Genomic DNA, 21071 nt, shown 5'->3' on the forward strand with positions numbered 1-21071 from the left:
ACAGCAGCCAGGACACGGATGCGAAGTATAGGTCCCCTGACCACGGGCAGATGAGCAGGTGCAGCGCACACGGATGATGGGGATGGCGCCCCAGCCTTCATAGGGAGGAGACCCTTTGGTTTACTTCTGGTGGCAGAAAGCACCACCCACTCTGCGGGCAGCTGGCATCTGGGTTCCGCACACCAGGGCCAGCAGGTCTGGCTGTTCTGAGTTCCAGAAGCTGCTTTAGCCCCATAGAGGGCAGGGCACACACGTTCTATCTGGTCCTTCTGGCACCACAGGGTTGGTGATAGCTTGACAGTGTGATCATGAACTCTGGAAATTCGCCTTAGGCTTATGGTGTAGGCTTATAATAAGACATGGGAGACGTGAAGGACAGAGTAACCTCCTGAGTCTAATCTTCGGGGCAGTAACTCAGAGTACATGAAGAGGAGGGTTTAGTTCTGTTTTGTGTCTGATGCTCGGAGAATGGCCTTCTGCAGCCCCTGCCTCCCTGTTGGCTGGCATGTGAGCAGGGGAGCAGGGGACCGGCCCCTCTGTGTCTGCCCTCCTGTGGACACACGTCCCACCCACTTCTCGCAGCAGCCCTGGGCATCTTGGACAGAAGAGCGTCCTTACGGGAGGAGAGCTGAACACGTGGAGGCACAAGCCTTTCAGGGCCAGGAGCCTGGATTGGAAGGTGTGACAGGAGCTGGTGCCTTCGAGTCTCTCGCTGACCCATCCCATATGCACAACCTGCAGAGGGAAACCCTTGAAATTAAACCCAAGCTATAGCGAGCGTGCCTTGGGGCTAGAAGGGACAGACCGTGGGCATGCTCAGAAGCAGCGGGTTTCCTATTGCCCAAACCAGGGTGACGGATATGAGCGTCTGTGGGGGCCCTGTGGGTCCCCAGGGGCCGGCAGCATCTCTGGGAGCATCAGCGCCCCATGGGTCCCCCCGGCTACAGTAGTGTTGTGCCCTCTGTGGGTGTTTAAAAACACCGCATTAAATTACACTCTGTTTGGGGCTCGGATTGCCAACTTGTCTATGAGGTTGTGACTTGCAGGCCTCCCGGTCGCTGCAGCAAACACAGAGTTGGCCTGAGTGGAAAAACTGATTTTCTTTACACCAGCTGTAACAAATCACAACAACGTTCGAAACGTCAGCGAAACAGTAATATGGCTGACGCATTGGGGGCAGGATTCCAAACAAATGTCAGTCCCTGTGTCTGACCCGGAAACATAATGCTGCGGTATGGCAGGGAGGAAAGCTTCAAACGACTTGCTCAGTACACCTGACCTCAGAGCTGCCTCGAGGTGGGGGCGCGGCGGGGCAAGCACAGTGCTACAGGGATTGCCTGGCCCAGGCTCAGGGGGCCGTCCCCTCTGCTGCGGTTTGCGGAATAAACCCTGACAACTCTCACTTCCACTCCTGGCGAAAGAGGGCCTGGGTCAGGGTGCCAGATGGAATTTTACAGAAAGAAATTATATAAAAATCAGATCATTCACAATCGGGAATGTCTATAAACTGCACATGAACTTTAAGACATTCCGTGTGTAATTTAATTCTCTCTAGGTCGATTAGCAAAGAGATACATCATAGCTTAGATATTGCTGGAAATACTCCCTGCATTATGAATCTTTTTTAGGTATACGCAGTTCATAAATAATTTTAAGGTCAGCTAATTTTATCTTTTACATTATGAATTTTCCGATGGCTTATTACATGTCCCAAGAAACGTATATTATGATTTCATGAACACCTCCCTGGTGACATCATCATAATTAAATTCAGAGGGCATAACCATTATGATAAGTGAGATGTTTTCATTTATCTTTTCAGATGCCCTTTCTATAGGAAAGTCTTCCTTTATCACTTGACTGAGTCAGATGATTACCAAAGTGCCCATCAGATAACGCCGTACAGCTTGACCTTTACACAGAACAAGACCGCACACCTCAGATTTAGTTTCTTTTGGATTTGGTGAGGAAGACATGCATGTTTCCCTTGAATTCAGATTTCCCAGATGAAATTTAGTTCGGAAATACACAGGAGGACCTGCTACCTTTGCAGGGAACAGGGGTTCCAGTGTGCATGGGACAATTTCAAATACATGCCCGTCCTCTCAGGCTGCTTGTCATCCCAAAAGGACAGGCGTCTGCTCAGATGGCGAAGGACACAGTTATCTTACTCACTAAACACAAGAATCTAAAAAAAAAAAAATCTATACCCCAGGCCTTTTGTATGATCTTCTAATCCTATTTTATATTTGTTTTTTGCGAATTTCAAAGGTTCCCAAATACATAATATTTTTTCAAATATTTATTCAAATATTATGTCTTTGCTAATTACCAATATGAGAAACAAACTGTTTAGAATGAGAAAAGCATGGCTTCTCATTCTTGAAAGGCCCAGTGTCACAAATATGAACTCCTACAGTACACACAGAATGTTCAGTTTTAGGGAAAATGTGAGCTAGTCCTTTACCATAAAGCCCAGTGAGATACGGCAGGCACAGTTCTTCCATAAGCCTGTGCAGTAACTCTCATTTCTAATCTTCCTCTCCAAATACACTAATTTGAGCCCCTGAGGGGAAAAAAAAAAAACATTTAAATCAAAACCACACTGAGATACCACCTTACACCAGTCAGAATGGCCAAAATCAACGACACAGGAAACAACATGTGTTGGAGAGGATGTGAAGATGTGAAGAAAGGGGAACCCTCTTACATTGCTGGTGGGAATGCAAGTTGGTGCAGTTACTTTGGAAAACAGTGTGGAGATTCCTCAACAAATTAAAAATAGAGCTTCCCTATGAACCTGACTACTGGGTATTTGCCCCAAAGATACAGATGGAGTGAAAAGAAGGGCCATCCATACCCCAATGTTCATAGCAGCAATGGGCACAGTCACCGAACTGTGGAAAGAGCCAAGAAGCCCTTCAACGGACGAATGGATAAGGAAGATGTGGTCCATATACACTATGGAGTATTATGCCTCCATCAGAAAGGATGAATACCCAACTTTTGTATCAACATGGACGGGACTAGAGGAGTTTATGCTGAGTGAAATCAGTCAAGCAGAGAGAGTCAATATGGTTTCACTTATTTGTGGAGCATAAGAAATAGCACAGAGGACATTAGGAGAAGAAAGGGAAAAATGGATTAGGAGAAATTGGAGAGGGAGACAAACCATGAGAGACTGTGGACTCTGAGAAACAAACTGAGGGTTTTGGAGGGGAGCGTGTGGGAGGTTGGGTGAGGCTGGTGGGGAGTATTGTGGAAGGCACAGAGTGCATGGAGTCCTGGGTAGGGTGCATAAACAATGGATTTTGGAACATGAAAAATAAAATAAAATAAAGATGCTAAAAGAAAAAAAAATTTCAAGTTAGAAAAAAGTCTCTACCTGCTATAGGTCTTTTACTTTATGGATGAAAAAATGACATCTCAGATGTTAGTCTGGCCAAATTATGCCACCAGGAAAGGCATTACTTGGGATCAGAATGCAGACAGGCGGACATGACACGGTCATGGTTTAATGTGTGGCAAAACTTCACTGAGATAACGTGAGATCAAGGTTACCCCCTGGTCTCGGGGTCTCCGAGCCCTAATTACTTCATGTTCTCAGTATTTGGAGTTCTGTTTCTTTGAACCCCATTTCCCAACTCTCTGGTGACTCAAATTAAAACAGAACAGGCTTTGGTTTCCAGACCGGATCCCTCCTGACACTGGGAAAGCCCGAGGCGTCTTCCACGTAAGGGAAGGTGCAGCCCCGTGGCTGTGTTCTAATTCTCTAGTCAACCTTCTGTGATTAGGGAAGAAATGCTCAGGAAAGTGGTTCTGGATGTAAATTTTATTTCTTGTAACATTTTTCTAAATTTATGATCAGCCCCTCCCTATGCATTTACAGACCCGGCGACCGGGGAGCAGGAGCCCCAAATCAGGAGTCATTTGCCAGCGGCTGGCCCTGCTCAGAGAAGGAATGAGCTGTGGACCCCCACGAGGCAGCCCGCTGGAAGCTTTGGTCCGTGCAGGGAAGCTGCCTGCCGGGGGGGGGGGGATCTCCCGCCCATCCTCAGTGACATCTGTTGGCCAATGTGCTCCTCAGGGCAAGCTGTCCTGGTGGGGATGCTGTCTAGGAGTGTTACACGGTGCTTAAGGTTCTAGATATACAGGTTTGTCTCCAAGTAAAACGCCTCCCAGCTTACACGGTCTCACCTACACGATTGTTTAACCTCGTTTCCTCAGAAATCGCAGCTGCTGAGAGCTCAGTCATAACCTGACAGGGGACCAGAGCGATTCCTCCTACTCGAGGCTGGGGACACTGACCTCTACCCAAATCCCCAAATCGAGCCTCTGAGCCAGGAGAAGCTACTTTGGGAGACTGGTGGTTAGATTGACAAGAACGCAGGACCTACCTGGTCAGGGGGAACAGCACCAATTCGCCATCCACATCTGCAGAGAGAGGGACGATGGGGTCAGTAGGACAAGACACTGATGAGGTGATTTCCACCTGTCGGATCGGCAACTGATCTTAATTAGCAGCAGGACTTGTCCTCGGGAACAAGTTCTTCTATGAAGCATTTCTTCCCTAAAAACCAAACCATGTACAGCTGCAATGCTCACAGAGAAGAAAAAACCCACAACTAATACTTATTCTTTCTAACCATCAGCATTTTGTGTGAGTGAAGTCATGGACCAGTGATGCCTAGATTTCAACATCTGAAGAAAATGGGGAGAAGTCCCTGCATCTCACACATCATGCGTGTCCTTCGCGTCGCTCTCCAGAAACCTTGCGAAGTAGCAGTGTTTGTGTGGCCGCTGAGCATGCAGGCCAGAGCGTGGCTCCAGACCACCCGGCAGCTTTCTTCCCTGGGCTCTGGCCGCCAGCGAGAAGGTGTGACACTGCACTGACCACAGGGGCTCCCGTGCTCTCGCTGTGGGGCAGGGGGACAGGTGGTAGGGTGGGGGACCGGCAGACAGGGCAGGGAATGGGTAGCAAGGTGGGAACGGGCAGTGGGGTTGTGGCAGCTGGTGGAGTGGGGGACACAAAAACAGTTCCTGGGCAGGTCACCTGGGAGGCAACTGATCAAAGGCCACTGTGGCCACGAGCAAGTCCTTCCGGGAGCCTACAGCTCCCTGCCAGTACACGGTGGTTCCGGGGGGAACTTACTCTTACTTTGACCCTGACTCCCAGCCGGTTGTGTTTTTTATTTCAAAACATCGAACAGATCACCCAAGGAGATGGGACACGTTCTCCGTCCTGGAAGCTTGCACTGGGAATCGGGGAAGTAATCTTGGTCGGGGAGGTCTTGTCCTCATACGCTACGGGGCGTCTGCCTTCCATTGCGTTAGGCTCCCCACGTTACAGCCCCGCACCAGGGAACACATCCATGCTGTTACATGTACGTGAAAGGGTCTGTGCTTGTGCATGGGCCAAAGGAGGGAGAGAAAGGGATGGGGAGGGCACCCACAGGTCTGATCGGACCCAGACTCTCCCTCAGGAGATATCTGGAGGACTTAATTTTGAACTTATTTTAGTCAAAGATGTGGTATGTTGAAAAAAGTATGTACTTCCTTGTTTAATCATAAAATCAGTCATTTTAGGGCTAATCATAAATAACAAAAAATATCCATCATTTTTGTGGATTAAGTGCAAAAGCAGAAAGTCCAGAAGCCAGCTCACTCTCTGCAAGGTCAGGTCACAGATGTTTGCAGACACCGCTCTCAGCCAGTCGGTGCTGTCCCGGGCCATAGGAAACTGCAGGACGCCCGTGATGACCCCGTCCAGAGCCAGCACCTTGAACATACCGGACCTGCGGGAAGAGGGGGCCATGCTGTGACACCGGCCCGAGAGCCTCCCCACTGCCCAGAGCCCCACGGGGAGACGGTCCCCACGGTAAGTTCAGAACTTGGAAATCTGTCACTAACAGTTCTTTCTAATTCACTAAAAATTAGGAGAGCCAATTTGTGTAGGAAATGACTATCACTCGTCCAGGGATTTTAGAATCCTTGCTCTAAGGAGTCCTCAGCGATACTTCTTTCCGAGACCACTTATTGAGGCATTTGAAGCTCTTGACAAAGTCAGACATCATCGTTACCCAACACTGACACTATTTTATGACAGGCACACATTTCTGGTTTACAGTGGAGCTTTCCAACAAGTTGGTTCTTTCTTTTTTTTTTTTTTTTTTATAAAAGTCAAGGTGCCACAAACCCTCCTGTCAAACTATTCATAACAGCAGGACAATGTCTTTTCAGTAATTCCTCCTTATCATGGGAAGCCTTCTTCAAAGATACCCCTCGTGTCATTCTGTGGTCAGCTGACTCGTGTCCCCACATTCATCTCATCAGCATGGATGTCTCTGGAGATGGGGGTGCCTCTAGGACGGAATTAGTGCTCAGTGCCCTGGTCGGGTGGGGCATTGATCCCGCAGGACTGATGCCCTTATGGGAAGAGACTCCCCAGCTCCCTCACCACCCTGGGAGCACTCCACGCTGGGCTGTCTGCCCGCCAGAAGCAGCTGTGACCAGCAGGGACCGGTGCGGGGACCATGGGGACTTCCAGCCTCGGGAAGTGTGAGAGCTAAGTGTCTGCTGCTTACACCCGAAGTGGGAAGCCTAGCTGACACCACTATTGTCCTCTGTGTTCCTGTCCCCTTCTCCTTAGGAAAACCGTGTGTCTTAACCCTGGAGCCTGGACCATCATGCCCTTAAGCAGATACTGAGAAGTTCAAAAAACGAATGATGAAGCAGACATGTTATCTTAAGTAACAAGTCTACACTACCTGTTGATAATATTTCAGCTGTGAGTGTATCCACGGTTTTGTTAAGTAGAGACACGGCCTGAGAGGAGGGGTGGGCAGGGGCCACCACAGAGCCTCTCTTGGGCTCTCAGCCGAGAGTCCACAGAGCAGACCGTCCTCCCCCTGTGGTGCACACAGGTGGCCCCGACCTTGTGTCTGCCCCTGACCCTGACCTCAGGTCCGACCTCGCATCTGCTCCCCCGCATACCCCCAGGGTCTACCCCAGTCGTCACTGCCTGTGTCCCAGCACAAGGCTCACTGACAGATAAGCATCACCATCCCTACCTCCTGCTTTGGGGAAAACAAGGCACAAAAGCTCTGGCTCCTGAGGGATTTGCAAAGACACTGACCTTGTTTGCAGTAGAGCCCAGAGTCATTCCCAGGGAGGGGCCCTCGCAGAAGCAGGCGAGGTCATGGTGAGGACGAGTCCCAAACACCAGCCCCGAAACTGTCCCTTCAAAGGAACTGATTTGACTGCATTATTCTATGGAGCCATTAGGCCACAGAGCTTGGTTGAGAGCCACAGGCCACTCATGTGAAAATTAGTGGTTTGACACCTGGGTGACCCTGTCATCCCAAGGTGACCAGTTACACAGCCAACGGGTTGTCCCTGAGCACATCCACTGTGCTATAATGTCCAGCCAGCAAGGACAGATTCCCACACAAGTTACAGTGATAAGCCCTGGATGCGGTGGGGCTGAGGACGCAGGGGGCTGGACAGGGGACAGTGTGACTGGTGCATGTGGCTAGAAGTTACCTCGCACAGGAAGGTGTGCAAACAGCCATCACGGGGACATTCCGGGGACTAAGGAAACCGTGTCTGAAGCAGCTCATCCAATAGCAGTCCCCCATGTGGGGGACTGTGCGGGAAGGGCCAGCGGGTCCCTAGACGTAACAAGTATAAGAACTGTGAAGGAGGATTTACTGGAGAGGCTGGAGCCAGGTTTGTCCAGAGGGAAGGATGAGCAAGGCTGGCTGGCAGAGTCTGTGTAGCCCAGAGAAAGAAGACACCCACTGGGGACACCAAGAAGCAGGAGACCCCGCCGGGAGCCCCAGCAGGAGCCAAGACCTAGGACAGACCAAATGTCCCAAGAGGCAGTGGCCAGAGCCCTTCCAGACCATTCTGAGAACTGCTGGTCTGCACGCTGAGCAGGTCCTGGGATCCAAACGGGGATTCACATCCACAACGGACACCTCAGGTCAACATGCTGAGAATCAAAGACAAGGGACACATCTCAAAGCAGCAGGAGAACAGCAACTGGTAATTGGGAGGAATCCCCAAACCTCCCAGCCAACCTCCAGCAGAAGCCAGGAGGCCAAGATGCCAGGAGACAGAGGGACAGCGTGTTCCCCATGCTCAGCGCCCAAGTGGGTCCACCCAGCCCCGTGCTGCCCCTGCCACCCCATCCAGCTTGGAGATGAATGGAGGAAACAGAGTCTGGTGCTCCTGAAACCCTCTCTGGGATTAGGGATGGAGACAGGGAGCTGAAGGTGGGTCCTGTAGGGGAAGTGAATGCACAGGGGAGTGCACCCAGACGGTGACAAGGGGATTACGAAGGACAGGATCCCCTCGTCTCCTCCCTCACTGCAGATCATGTAAAGAGCCATTGTAGGACCAAGGGAGCTATGCCGTGTTGCTGGGCCCACATGATGGAGACATGCACGACATCCAGGCTCATGTGCTGCAGACATGGGACACGCATGTGACGTACTTGCTAGTCACTAGCCAGAGGCTGGGTGATGCCCAGCAGAGCTGGTAATAAAGGATGAGTTAACAATTAGCGTAACTTTCATACACTACGTGTACAACAGAGGGTCGGTCACTCTAGGACTCACCGTGTGCACATCACTGTTCAGTCGGCTCCTGCCGTGTCCTGTTTAACCCCAGGGACCCACAGCACAGCCTCCCCACTCTCTCCACTCTTCCTCGTGGCCTGGACCCAGAGGAGTGCCCTTGGTCTGACAAAGACTTCCACGAAGCCTCGTGCAGAGTTGGTTCCACCAGGAGGGCCATGTGTTCTGAGTGCACATTTCAGGCACGCTGGACCCTTAACCTCCGAGGTCCGTCCTCCTTGTCCACATGATGACCTTCACGATGCCCATCAAGCCACAGCACACCTGCACGGGGGAAGGCTGCTGCCAATCGCGGTCCCGTGTAAACACTGGCACTCAGACACGAACTCGTGGCAGAGACCACGCAGACTGGCTGTCACACAGAAGGGCCGCCAGGGGTATTCATGCTGAGGACACACGTGATTTAGTGATGTGCGAGATGGCACGTACACTCGGGCTCGCTGTTGCGAGGGCAGCAGTACCGAGAGGCACTTATGTGAACGTTCGGGCCTGCCAGAATGACAGGCGTCCCTTCTCGTCCTCGGCCAAATTCAGGATTTAGGTTCTCCGTGTTCTCGGGCAGCGAGTTTGAGCTTGTCAATGTCACCCCTCCCATGGCACGTAGGAGGAAGCCGGCCTCACAGCTCTGGACTCAGAGCATCTGTTCTGCCTTTTTGGGGTTTCATCCAGATGGTCAAGGTCATCATCAGAGCTGAAAATCACAGACACCGCCACTCAGGCTCAGCGCATCCTGTGACCGTCCTGCATGAGGTTTTAGGATCAGCAGGAAATGCTTACCCAGGAAGACACCAAGCCACGTCCACATGCGTCATCAATGGGGAGGTTGGGGACCAGAGAGGAGTGCCCCCATCTCCCCGCACCTGGGCAGGAACCCGGGGTGGGGGATGGACAGCACCCACATCCTTTGTGGAGCCCGGGGCCCCACACTTTGCAGCTGGGGCAGGGCGTGTGTTTATTTTGCTGATGACGGAGAGTTAGACAGAATGAGAAGAGAATGTGTGTACCTCTCAGACTTCATAAAATCTTCAAATTTGCTTTCTTATATTGTATTTCAAGACCACCTCTGTAGCATTGGCATAATTTTTTCATGGAAGCCAGAGAAATATTTTCTTCCTTCTCTTCCCATCTGGCAGCGGCATTTCTAAGGGCTCCATGTTAAATATCAATACAGACCAAAAATTTGAGTCTGGGCAGCATTTTCCCTGCACCAGTTTGTTCACGAAAAGTCCCTATTCCTGGAAAACTCAGGGCACAGAGAAAGTGCTCAGTTGAGCTCACCAGTTGAGTGGGTCCATCAGAGAAAGCTAACTTCTCCCTTATGGTGCCTAAGAGAGCAACTTGGCGTCCTCCTGTGTCACCTTCTGTCACCGTCCTGAGACCAGGCCTGGGTCCTCCAGCCCCCGGTCCTGCGGAGGGGCCCATGCAGAAACCAGCAGGGGGTCCCATGGAGGGAGGAACGGTGAGAAAACAGAACGCCGAGGACCCTAGGGACACCGAGAAGGTCTGCCTGCCTCCCGCCCCGTGTCCGAGCAGAGGCTCTGCTCCACGAGAACACAGGTCCTGGGTGTTGCTCACCGCCACCCGCGTTCCCAAGGGTGCCTGCATGTCATAGGGGCGGGAACACCTGTTGCCTGAGAACACGTGGCGTGATGGCCAGCACGCCTGCGGCAGAGCCCCTGGCGGATGCAAGAGCCCCCTGCACTCCAGACCCAGCCCAGCTCTGGCTCCCAGACGTGCGATGGCCTTGGGGCTGCGCCGTGAGATCCGTTACCCAGCTTGGAGAGGCATCAGCCCATCTAGAAGGTGACAGGCACTTAAAGACTGAAAACCCAGCGATGGGACCCAGACGCTGCAGTGGGTGGCAGGTGCCTCTTCCAGCACATGTGTTCCTGGGCACGTGAGCTGCCATCTGGGCGGACAAGGACGCCCCAGAGCAGGAGTGGTTCCCACATGGTACCTGAAACCAGAATGGCAGCGGCTAGAAGGAGACCTTGATGGGATCACTTGTTCAGGTCTGGCTTCATGCCAGACCCTGTGCTAAGTGAGTCACAATTTTAACATATTTCTCCTCTCAGCAATCTTAAAAAACAGGTGTTAGTGTTTCTGTTTCCCAGAGTGGCATCAGGAGGCCACGTCCCCCACCCAGGTGGGCAGCTAACAAGCCCCACCCAGCTCCTTCCAGATCCGTGCTCTGGGCAGGGAACCCCTCGACCTATGGAAACAAAACTGTCACACACATTTTACTCCATAAAAGCACAAATACCCAAAGTCATCAGAGCAGTGACCGTCCCCAAAGCAGCCCGGCACCCACCCCATGGCACCCACGTGAGCACAGACTACACACAGACCGGCTGAACACGTAGCCCCAGCACAAGCCTGTCCTCATAAATGTCCCCTGAACCCTCCAGCTGCCACCCCCAAAGACACCACTGCACTTCCCGTCTGTCTGCCGGCTGAGTCCCGTGTGCCAAGAGCAGCACCACACACCATGCGCACATGCTCACCTCACTGGCTGTGTCCTCCTTCCATTTCAAAGAATAAAACCTCATAATCGAGACAACAGCTGGGTCACATGGCCTAGTGTGAATCAAGCAGCGAAAGTTGTCCAAGATATCCCGTGGAACGTGGGTGGGAGCTGCACTTTCTGGCCGTAGACAGAGAAGCAATGAGCAGTGGGTGCCTTAAGCCAGATGCTAAGTGAGCTCCTGTGTCTTGTTTCTTCAACCCCAAAACAGGGTGGGGGTTGGGACACCAGAGCGATCTCAGATATCAAGGTGTCACGTGACAAAATCATGCGTTTGTTCAATTAAAAAATGGACAGACCTGAAGAGACTTCTCTCCAAAGACACGCGCCAGCCGACAGGCAGACGGAAGGAGGCCCGGCATCACACCATCAGGAAAACACAAACCGAAACTGACGAGATGTGCCCTCGCACCCGCCAGAAAGGCCAGAGTCAAGAAGACAGGAGCCCCTACGCCGGCGAGGATGTGAGGACAGGGGCCCCCGGCGCTGCAGGTGGGGATGCGAGCTGGTGCAGCTGCTCCGGAGAACAGTGTGGGGGTTCCTCAAAAAGCTGAAAACAGGGCTACCCTGAGACCCGGCCATCGCACAAGTAGATGTGCTCATACAAAAGAAACAAAAGCACTGACGTGGAGGGGCACGTACTCCCCAAGGGGCACTGCGGTGTCGTTCACATCTGTCAGGACATGAAAGGCGTCCAAAGGTCGAGGAACAGGTAACGCAGACGCTTTACATACACACGGCAGAACCCTGCTCAGCCGCAGAAGGGGCTTTGCCTTTTGTGACAACCTGGAAAGACCCTGAGAACGTTACGTTCAGTGACCTAAGTCAGAGAGAGACAATACTGTAGAATTTCACTTAAATGTGGGCCCTAAAACACGAAACAAGTGAGAAACAAATCGTTACAACAGGAACAGACCCACAGATACAGAAAACGACCTGGTGGTGGCCAAGGGAGGGAGACAAGGAGGTGACAGGGACAGAGGGACACGCACGAGTTCAGTCGGTGGCATGGCGGCACAGGGTGACTGGCCAGGAGGACCACTTGTGAGGATGTCAGACAGCTGCCACCTGTGTCGGAATCCAGGACGCTGTATGGGAGCCACACTTCAGCAAACACAACCTCATGGTTTCACAGCTAAAAAGGATGCAGCAAGCACATCTCCCAGACAGCCCAGCTCCTGACATGTCAGCATGACACAGAGGACGCAGGGCCGACAGGACTCCAGGGCCTTAGTGGGCACTGAGGCACCAGCGGTTCACGGCTGGGAGTCCTGGACCTGTCCGCACCCGGGGCGGCTTTCCCAGGACGACGCGGAGTGGCTGCAGCAGCAGAAACTGGCCGTGTGAACGCTGAGCTGGGCTGATGTCCTGTTCTTGCCGGAACCCTGGCGCTCTTCGTCCACAGTGAGATCTCTGTCTCCTGGGATGTCTGGGCTGAAGCAGGTGGAACAGCCGCACCGTAAAGCTCACGGCAGAGCCAGGCAGCACTCGCTTCCATACACACTTGTGGTCTGGGCTCCCCGGAACCAATGCCTCTGGCTGCCTGCATCTGCGAGTGTGTGCACGGATGCACGTGAGTCAGAGACACCCTGTGGTGGCCAGTCCCTGGCTCCATGAGATGCTTCATGCCTTCCCGGTGGCCCCCATGCCCCCAGCACTCACGACCCTCTCTGCTTCAGACCATATGGTGCAGTTTTTGGTGTGAAACTTTCAGTCTCTAACTTCACTGCTGTTCCACTGAACACACCCACTATTTGCAGACAGAAGGGCTCCCTGTGAGCACACAGCACAGAGGGCATCCAGAAATGCTTCCTGAGAAAACCCCGTCTGGAGAGGCACTGTCTGTGGTCCTTAGGATGGGATGGAAAGGGACACGGGCTCCGGGCAGAGGTGCGAGACCTACCCCGCGGCCCAAGTGATTCCTTGCCAGCCCCGGACGTCAGTGTAGACAGGAGGTTGAGGACACGCAGGGATGGCTCATGTCAGGGAGAAGTGGAGGCTGTACCCACTTCCGAGAGTGCTCAGCAGACCTGCAGCAAACGAGCGGGCAACTCAGATGCACCCCGTCCCACAGCTGACACGGACGCAGCTCCGCTCGCTCTGAATGTGGCTGCCCAGCAGGTGCACCCGGCATGCATCCTGGGCCGCACCCCAAGCTGGAAAGAAAAACATTCCCGGGAGCTGCCGGTCTCTCAAGGCCACCGTCCTTTCCACTCTGCGGCAGCAAACGGTCTTTGTGCTAATTTCTTAGTCCACGTGGTGTTAAACTCTGTCCCCAGAAAGAACCTTCTGGCTGATAGTATAGTACTGATTTTATGGAAGCACAAAAATGAGTAAAAGAAACATTTCAGGGGAGTGTCACACGGTAGAACACAGCCCGCCATACCCGCCCCCCGGCTTCTGTTCTCAGACCGGCAACAACGGCTAATGGATTCCAAGAACTGCATGGATTCTCTCCATAATCCCACATGAGTCTTTAAGGGTAAAGCATTAACAAGCTCAAGAGAAGAAAAAGGAAACCACAGAGCATACAAACGACAATGTAACTCATGATAAAAACAGCCACTGATGCTCACTTACTCTGACTTTGCAGTAAGTGCTGAGCAAAACGAGTCACTCTGGTTCCAGTCTCTGTCCACTCCCCGCAGAAGGTCCTGATGTGGTCGCTGACAGAGACAGGACACAGGAGCTCACAGAGATCAACCAGCGTGCCTGAGGCCACCAGCAACTGGGAGATGCATGCACAGGTGCATACGTGCACATGCACACAGACGCACACCCACAGGAGCCCAGGTACACGCATGCACACGGACACGTGCACACACAGAAGCACACACATGCACACACACAATCCAGTCTCTGCTCCTCTGTCTCGGTTCTCACGACAGTGGGCTGCCACATGGACAGTGTCCAGTTACATCTGTAGGTTATGACTACACAGACATCTGCTTTGCATGCATACACGCTTGGTTTTCTGTGTGACGGACTCTGCAGAGTGCTGGGAGTCCCAGGCCCTCAGAACGTGAGCACTGCGCGCTCTCCCCTGGGACACAGATCCCATCTTGGGCCCGGCACTGGCCGCAGCAGCACGAGGCCTGAGGCTGGCAAGGCATCCATCTGAGGGGGTCTTACCTTCACATGCAGGGCCTGTTTGCGCCCTGCCAGCACTGCCTCAGGACCCCTGGAGCCTCTCCACAAGGTGGGGGACACCGTGTATCTGAAAGCAGGTCGGGACACCTCTGAGCTTGGGTCTCGGTCTAAAGTTGTGCTCCGGAGAGGTTGGGTCTCTGGGCAAGAGCCAGGTGGCATCTAGGGGCAGGGGTGGTGCACGGGTTCTGAGGTTCCGGGGAGCCACGGGGTCGGCAGGCATGCGCAGGCCTGCCTACCAGGCAGACGCAGGAATAGAAACCCAAATGAACCTAATTTCCTGGATTTGGTCTGAAAGTCGTTAGAAAGCTGGTCAAATTCATCCTGCAGTCCCCCAGGCTCAGGGTCAGGGCCCATGGCAGGAGGCAAACGTGGGAGTCCTGCCCACCCAAGCAGCTGGGGAGCCTGTGGACCCTCTGACCACACCCCTGCAGCCAGGACCCTTGTGGGCTGCTCTGAGTGCCAGGAGGGAATTTGGCTGTTCAGGGCACAGCTCCTTTTCAGCACAGGAAGGGCCTGTCCCTCCAGTACCCGTGTTGCCTGGAAAGGACGGTATATTGGCAGTGAGGACAGAGGCATGAGGACAGCCTGTGGCGGGATGGGCAGACCAGGGGCTCTGGCTGAGAGACCAGCACTGTGGGTGGAGAGCCAGGATGGGCGTTGGCTGCCAGGAAGGGCCAGGACAAGCACGTCTCAGAAGACCCTTTCTTCTTACTATAAACACCTCCTGTTCATTTTCATCTCAGACCCCAGGAGCCTGTTAAATTCTGGCACCAGAGCCGAGCCTGCAGGGTGCATCCTGCATGGAGAACAAGGCCAACGTCGGGGACCTGAGGCTGCATGGTGTCTCCTGCAGATGTGGCGCTCACCTCTGTGGGCACCGCCAGTGGTCCTCAGAGGCGGTTAGGACAGATGTCACTTTGGCCACTTTGAGCAACTGCCATTTGATATGGGGACACAGAGACAGGTGCCCTTCTCTTTGGCACGCACAGTGGATGGGACAGGTCCCCCCCAGGATCAGGGTGACAGTGTCAGACAGGAGTGAGTCCCAGCCACCAGCACTGTTTACATCAGTCACTGCTTGGAGTAGTTCTGAATTTCCAGGAGGCCCAGCCCCACGCTGTGCACTGGATCCATGGGCAGCGGGTATAGTCTGCTCTGGGGCCACCCAAACCCGGGACACTCACATGAACACAATCAATGCACAATAACCCATGATTCCGTGCCCGCCTGTGGGGATGGCGACTCACGATTCCACGTCCATCCATGGGGACAATAACGTACCTACCAGCAGGGCTCCAGCTTCGCCCCTGACTGCAAGTGGAGCAGGGATTCTGGTGGAGCCGTCCTGCGGGCTCTGGGCCCACAGGGAAGGAGCATCACCCCCCAGGACATCTGGGGTCCTATCCTCAAACACTCATTGCGAATGACATAGGTTCACACTGGCATCTACTCCTTAAAGAACGTTTCAAAAAAATTTGAGGAAATTCAGGAACCTCAACCATTACTGAGGCAATGACTATAGAAAAGGGAAGATTCCAGAAGAGGAGATCCCAGGGCTGCACGATGATGGCCGTGGGGCCGCTGGTGCTGCCATCCTGCCTCCCGAGCCCGAGTTTCAGAGCTGCTCTGACTCATGGCCTGAGCACCCTTCCCAGGTTAACTTCGTCCAAGATTCTAAAAGTGGTTCATTTGAAATTATTTGTTATAAAGAGAATACACTGATCCAGGACGTGTTTTCTGAACATGTTCCTTATACTTCTCATCTTCTCCTTTGGGAGAAAATACAGCGGAACTGCAGGATTTCGTCTGTTCGCATCGGGACAGACTAGAGGGTCTCCCAGGGAAGAGAAGCCTTGTGACTCCTCTCAGCCCCCCATCAGGGGCATTCATGTCAGCTGTGACAGGACAATCACATTTTATAAAATGCAGTTTGAGTCCTGATTCAATATTTTGCTTTATTGTGCTTTCCTGCCCATCTTGACATCTTGCTTCAAATCACCAAAATGTCAGCAAAGCTAAGACCCAGAGCCTTCAGGGAACAACGTGCTCTTGTCTCATGAGGAGTCCCAGGGCTCCCTATGTGCGGGGGCTCAGCAGCATTCCTGTCAGAACAGGGCAGGGGGTGGCCCCAGCCATGTACCATCCCGTGCCCTGCCCCTATCCCCATGGGCACTTGCCCGTGGCCCCAGGGGCGGGCTCTTCTGTGGCCAAGAAGGAAGCCCATCTTGCACCAGACAGCCACAGAAGCTGGTAGGACATGGCAAGTATTGTCGCTAGAGACAATGCCCTGTGCTCTGTGATGGGGCATTTTGTCCCGCGCCCGGCAGGCATCACTGAGGACACAGCCTGTGAGAAATAAGCATGCTGACCTGCCCCCCCAGGTCTCGGGGCTGGTTTGTGTCTTCCTTTTGTCACGAGAGATGGCAGAGCGACCAGCCAGCCTGTGCTTGGTGACATTCAGTGGCCCTAATTTTCCAAGAGCCATTTACCCAACCACAGGGGTAGGCAGAGACCAGAGAGCATGGACCCAGCCCCGAATGAGCTCTCAAAGAACCAGCTCCAAAAAGGAAACAGGTAGTAAGAAAGCCATACCTTGGCATGCTCCACGGGGTCTGCAGCCATAAGAACCTGGGCTGCTCATCTCACTGTGCACACGGCTGTCCACCTGTCAGTCCGACTCCAGCTACCTGCCTGCCCATCGTCCACCCACCTATCCACACTTCCGTCCATCTCTGCCCGCCATTCTGACTACATGGCTACTGACCTTTCCCAAAGGTGGCCACACACTTAAATTCCAAACCTAGAGCAGCTGTTCATGCTACGGTGTCCTAAGCCCTCTTTCACGATGTGCACATTCACTGTAGAAGGCCGTGCAGCTAATGTCGGGTAACCCTGAAAATCAAATTATAACCACTTATGGAAAGCGGTAGAAGACTTTCCCTCCCCTGAATGAAGACAACGCAGGCCTCTCCTGTCCCCCGCCTCACACATGAGCACACGTACAGACACAGTCACAGCAGACGTGTAGGCATGCAGGCACACATACATGGACACCCCTCAGGCAGGCGTGCGCACATGCAGGCACATGCACACGGACACGCCCTCAGGCAGGCGTGCACACATGCAGACACACGTACACGGACACACCCTCAGGCAGGCATGCACACACACAGGCATTCATGCAGACACATTCACAAAAGGTGTGTACACACAGAGGCACATGCTCAGGGAGGCATGTGCACACACAGGTTCACACTCATGTGCACACTCAGGCAGGCATGTACACAAGCACACACATATGGGTGCACACAGGCACACAATCTGGGAGGTATGCACACACATGCAGACACACTCACATGGACACACCCTCAGGCAGGTGTGCACACACGCAGACATACACACGTGACACACCCTCCGGTGGGTGTGCACACACACAGGCATGCACACAGGTTGTATCAACGTCAGTGCTCAGTGTCAGAGCAGTAAACTCTTCCCTTGCTGACAGATGCATGGCTCACATGGTTCTCTGCACACCTGTCATGCAAATAGAAATAAATTCACCGGCCACTTGCTCGCTGGCCTCTCCACGGCACAGAGGATACACCTTGCATCTCTGAAGCTGAGTAATTAACCAGGCTCATATGCCAGGGAGCATCCTGGACCGTGGATGCTGGTCCAGCCTCTCCCTTTATCGATGGTGACAAGGAGACCCACAGAGCTTAAGCAGTTTTTCTGAGGCTGTTTGCAGCTTGGACAAGAATACGCTCTTGCTGACATCTAACTGCAAACATTTGCAAGTGGATACACGGATCTTCTTCGAATCACTGCTTCCCAAGGACATAACAAGAGTCGTGTCCACACCAGACAGAACGCTTGCCCTCAGCAAACCCGCGGCTGCTCCAATCAGTGCTCCTTCAGGTCCTGACTTAAATGGTGCTCCTCAAGCCACCCAGAGCCGGCCGCAGCCAGGCCCCCGGAGCACTCGTGACTCTGAAGAGCCGGGTCATGAACGGTGCTCAGGGCTTGTGGCCTTCTAGACCATGGTCAAACATCTTAATTTTTCCGTGCCAGTCTGCTACCTCGCGATTTGAGCCATAGACAGAGGAACGGACAGGGTGTCTAGCCAGCGCTTCTCGTACTTTGGTTTGTTAGTTATGTGTGAGGAATGTGACAAAGACGCCTATGCAAAACAAAGGAGAGCCAATGGTCAAGGGGCAGTGAGTCGGCATGGGGTGTGGTGTGGGGCCAACCCCTGCCTGTCCAGCTCACACTCAGTACAACCCAGAGGATAAAACCGCAAGTGACAAGGTCTTCAAAGGTTTAGAAAGAAACAGATGCATGTCCATGAGAGTCTGAACTGTTTCTTTGTTGAACCAAACGTGGCACAAAGGAGAGGAAGGTCGAAGGGGAAGCGATGGGGAGAGACTGAAGCTGGAAGGTGCTAAGTTGAGGAGGCCGGACGGCCCGTCCCGCTTCCAGTGTCACAGCAGAGTGACTCTGGGTCCAAGACACAGTAACGGCTAGTACTGGGCACATTCACATGTCCAGGTCACAAGGCCACCCTGTCTGGTGGGCAGGGCACAGAGTGAGGCCGGGGGGCACAGGGGGTACGGGGAGTGGCTCCTGCCTGTGCGGTGCCTGCAGACGACACAGGTGTGTGGAAAGCACAGAGCCCAGGCCAGCAGGGTCATGACCCCACCTGGCGGGTGTCCACCAGCAGCACAGTCAGAAGAGGGCTCCAGGCAACAGGGCCCCCCAAGCTCCTGTCTGGGTTCTGGGGGGGGGGGTGACAGCTGCCTCAATATTCACTCTGGAGCCCACAGCAGGGACAACGAAAGCAGCCATGCACAAGGGTGAGTGCTCCAGGCCAGCTTGCACCTGACTCAGTGCCACTGGCTCTGCCTGCAAACCCTCCCGAAGACCCTGCGGTGCAGCCTCACAGGCCACAGACACCAGGTCTCCACGAGACTCCCTTCATGGATAAGTGGGTTTTCTGGGGTATCCCGATGCCCTCTCCTCGACCAGGGCAGGGGGCCCAGCAGAGGGGAAGGGGCGTGCCGGGAGTGTCCCCCCATGGCACCTGGGCCTCGCTCCCACTCCGGGATGTCCGGCTACCTGCCCTCAGTGGTGCTGAGCCCTGAGGTCAGAGAGACACTGAGACAAACAGAGTGAAGGTCTGGCCATGCAGGAGAGCCTGCACTGGCTCTGCTCAGCAGACAACAGGCACGGTGAGCCCAGGTGAGCCTTCTGGGGCCTCTGAACCCCGCAGGAAGCTGCAGGGCCAGTGCAAGCCTCACACCTGGGAGCAAATCCCCACCTGACGGACACTCCTCCTGCGGAACGCAGAATTGCTCAGTTCTCCATTCTGCCCCAATTAATATGGCTTAGTGGCTTGCAGAGGCAATAAGGCCTGTGCCCACCCTCTCACCCGAGTGCCGTGGGTGCACCTGTCAGGACTCCATGACCGGCACAGGTAATTCAGGAGTCCCATGCCTGCAGCCACACACTGCGGGCCACACCGACTCCACGCTTAATCCCCACCAGTCTGTGCCTTTGTGTTTAAATAATATTTAAATAATATTTTCAGCAATAAGGGCCTTTCTAATTCAGTCTGATAATTTCTATGTTTTAATTGGAATGTTTGTTTCATTTATATTTAATGTGATTCTCATGTCCCTGGGTTTAATTACTTATTGCTAATTTGTTATTTTTTCTTCTTGGATTTTTTTCTACTTTGTTGAACATATTCTCCTTTTTAGGGGTTCATTTTTTTTCATTATTCTTTTTTATCTCCACCTCTCCTCATTGGTGATAGGGATTGCAATACACATTTGAATATATCGGTTTTTACTCTGAGTCAATATATCATATCACTTCAAATCTCACTAAAGAGGTAAAGGGTCTATACTTGAGGAAATATAGAACATTCATGAAAGAAACTGAAGAAGACACAAAAAGATGGAAGACCATTCCATGCTCATGGATCGAAAGAATAAACATCATCAAAATGTCTATACTGCCTGAGCAATCTATACTTTCAATGCCATCCCGATCCAAATTCCACCAGCATTTTTCAAAGTGCTGGAACAAAGAATCCTAAAATCAGTATGGAACCAGAAAAGACTCTGAATCACCAAGGAAATGTTGAAAAAAGAAAAACAAAGCTGGGGGGGATCATGTCAGCTGATTTCAAGCTTTACTACAAAGCTGTGATCACCAAGACAACATGGTACTGGCAAGGAAACACAGACACATGAAACATAGACCAATGGATGGAACAGAGAGCCCAGATACAGATCCTCAACTCTATGGTCAACTAATCTCTGACAAAGCAGGAAAGAATGTCCAATGGAAAAGAGAAAGTCTCTTCAATAAATGGTGCTGGGAAAATTGGACAGCTATGTATAGAAGAATGAAACCCGACCATTCTCTTATACCATACACAAAGATAAACTCAAAATGGATAAAAGACCTCCATGTGAGGCAGTAATCTATCAAAATCATAGAGGAGTCTAGGAGGAGTCAAGATGGCGGAGAAGTAGCAGGCCGAGACTACTTCAGCTAGCCGGAGATCAGCTAGAGAGCTTATCTAAAGATTGAAAACACCTGAAATTCCATCGGCAGATCGAAGAGAAGAAGAACAGCAATTCTGGAAACAGAAAAACAACCACTTTCTGAAAGGTAGGACCGGCGGAGAAGTGAATCCAAAGCGACGGGAAGATAGACCCCGGGGGGAGGGGCCGGCTCCCGGCAAGCGC

At 52.8% G+C, this 21071-nt stretch overlaps 1 protein-coding gene across 1 annotated transcript in view; it reads right to left on the reverse strand.

Moving 5' to 3' along the window:
- The window catches only part of LOC132027658 (gamma-2-syntrophin-like), a 133706-nt gene that overhangs the window by 47520 nt on the left and 65115 nt on the right, over nt 1–21071 (reverse strand). Inside the window, 5 exon segments of the mRNA XM_059416421.1 lie at nt 619–743; nt 4404–4434; nt 5666–5795; nt 8904–8991; nt 18364–18493. Coding sequence (XP_059272404.1) covers nt 619–743; nt 4404–4434; nt 5666–5795; nt 8904–8991; nt 18364–18493 — 504 coding nt within the window.

This window comes from Mustela nigripes, chromosome 12 (assembly GCF_022355385.1).
Source record: "Mustela nigripes isolate SB6536 chromosome 12, MUSNIG.SB6536, whole genome shotgun sequence".
NCBI lineage: Eukaryota > Metazoa > Chordata > Mammalia > Carnivora > Mustelidae > Mustela > Mustela nigripes.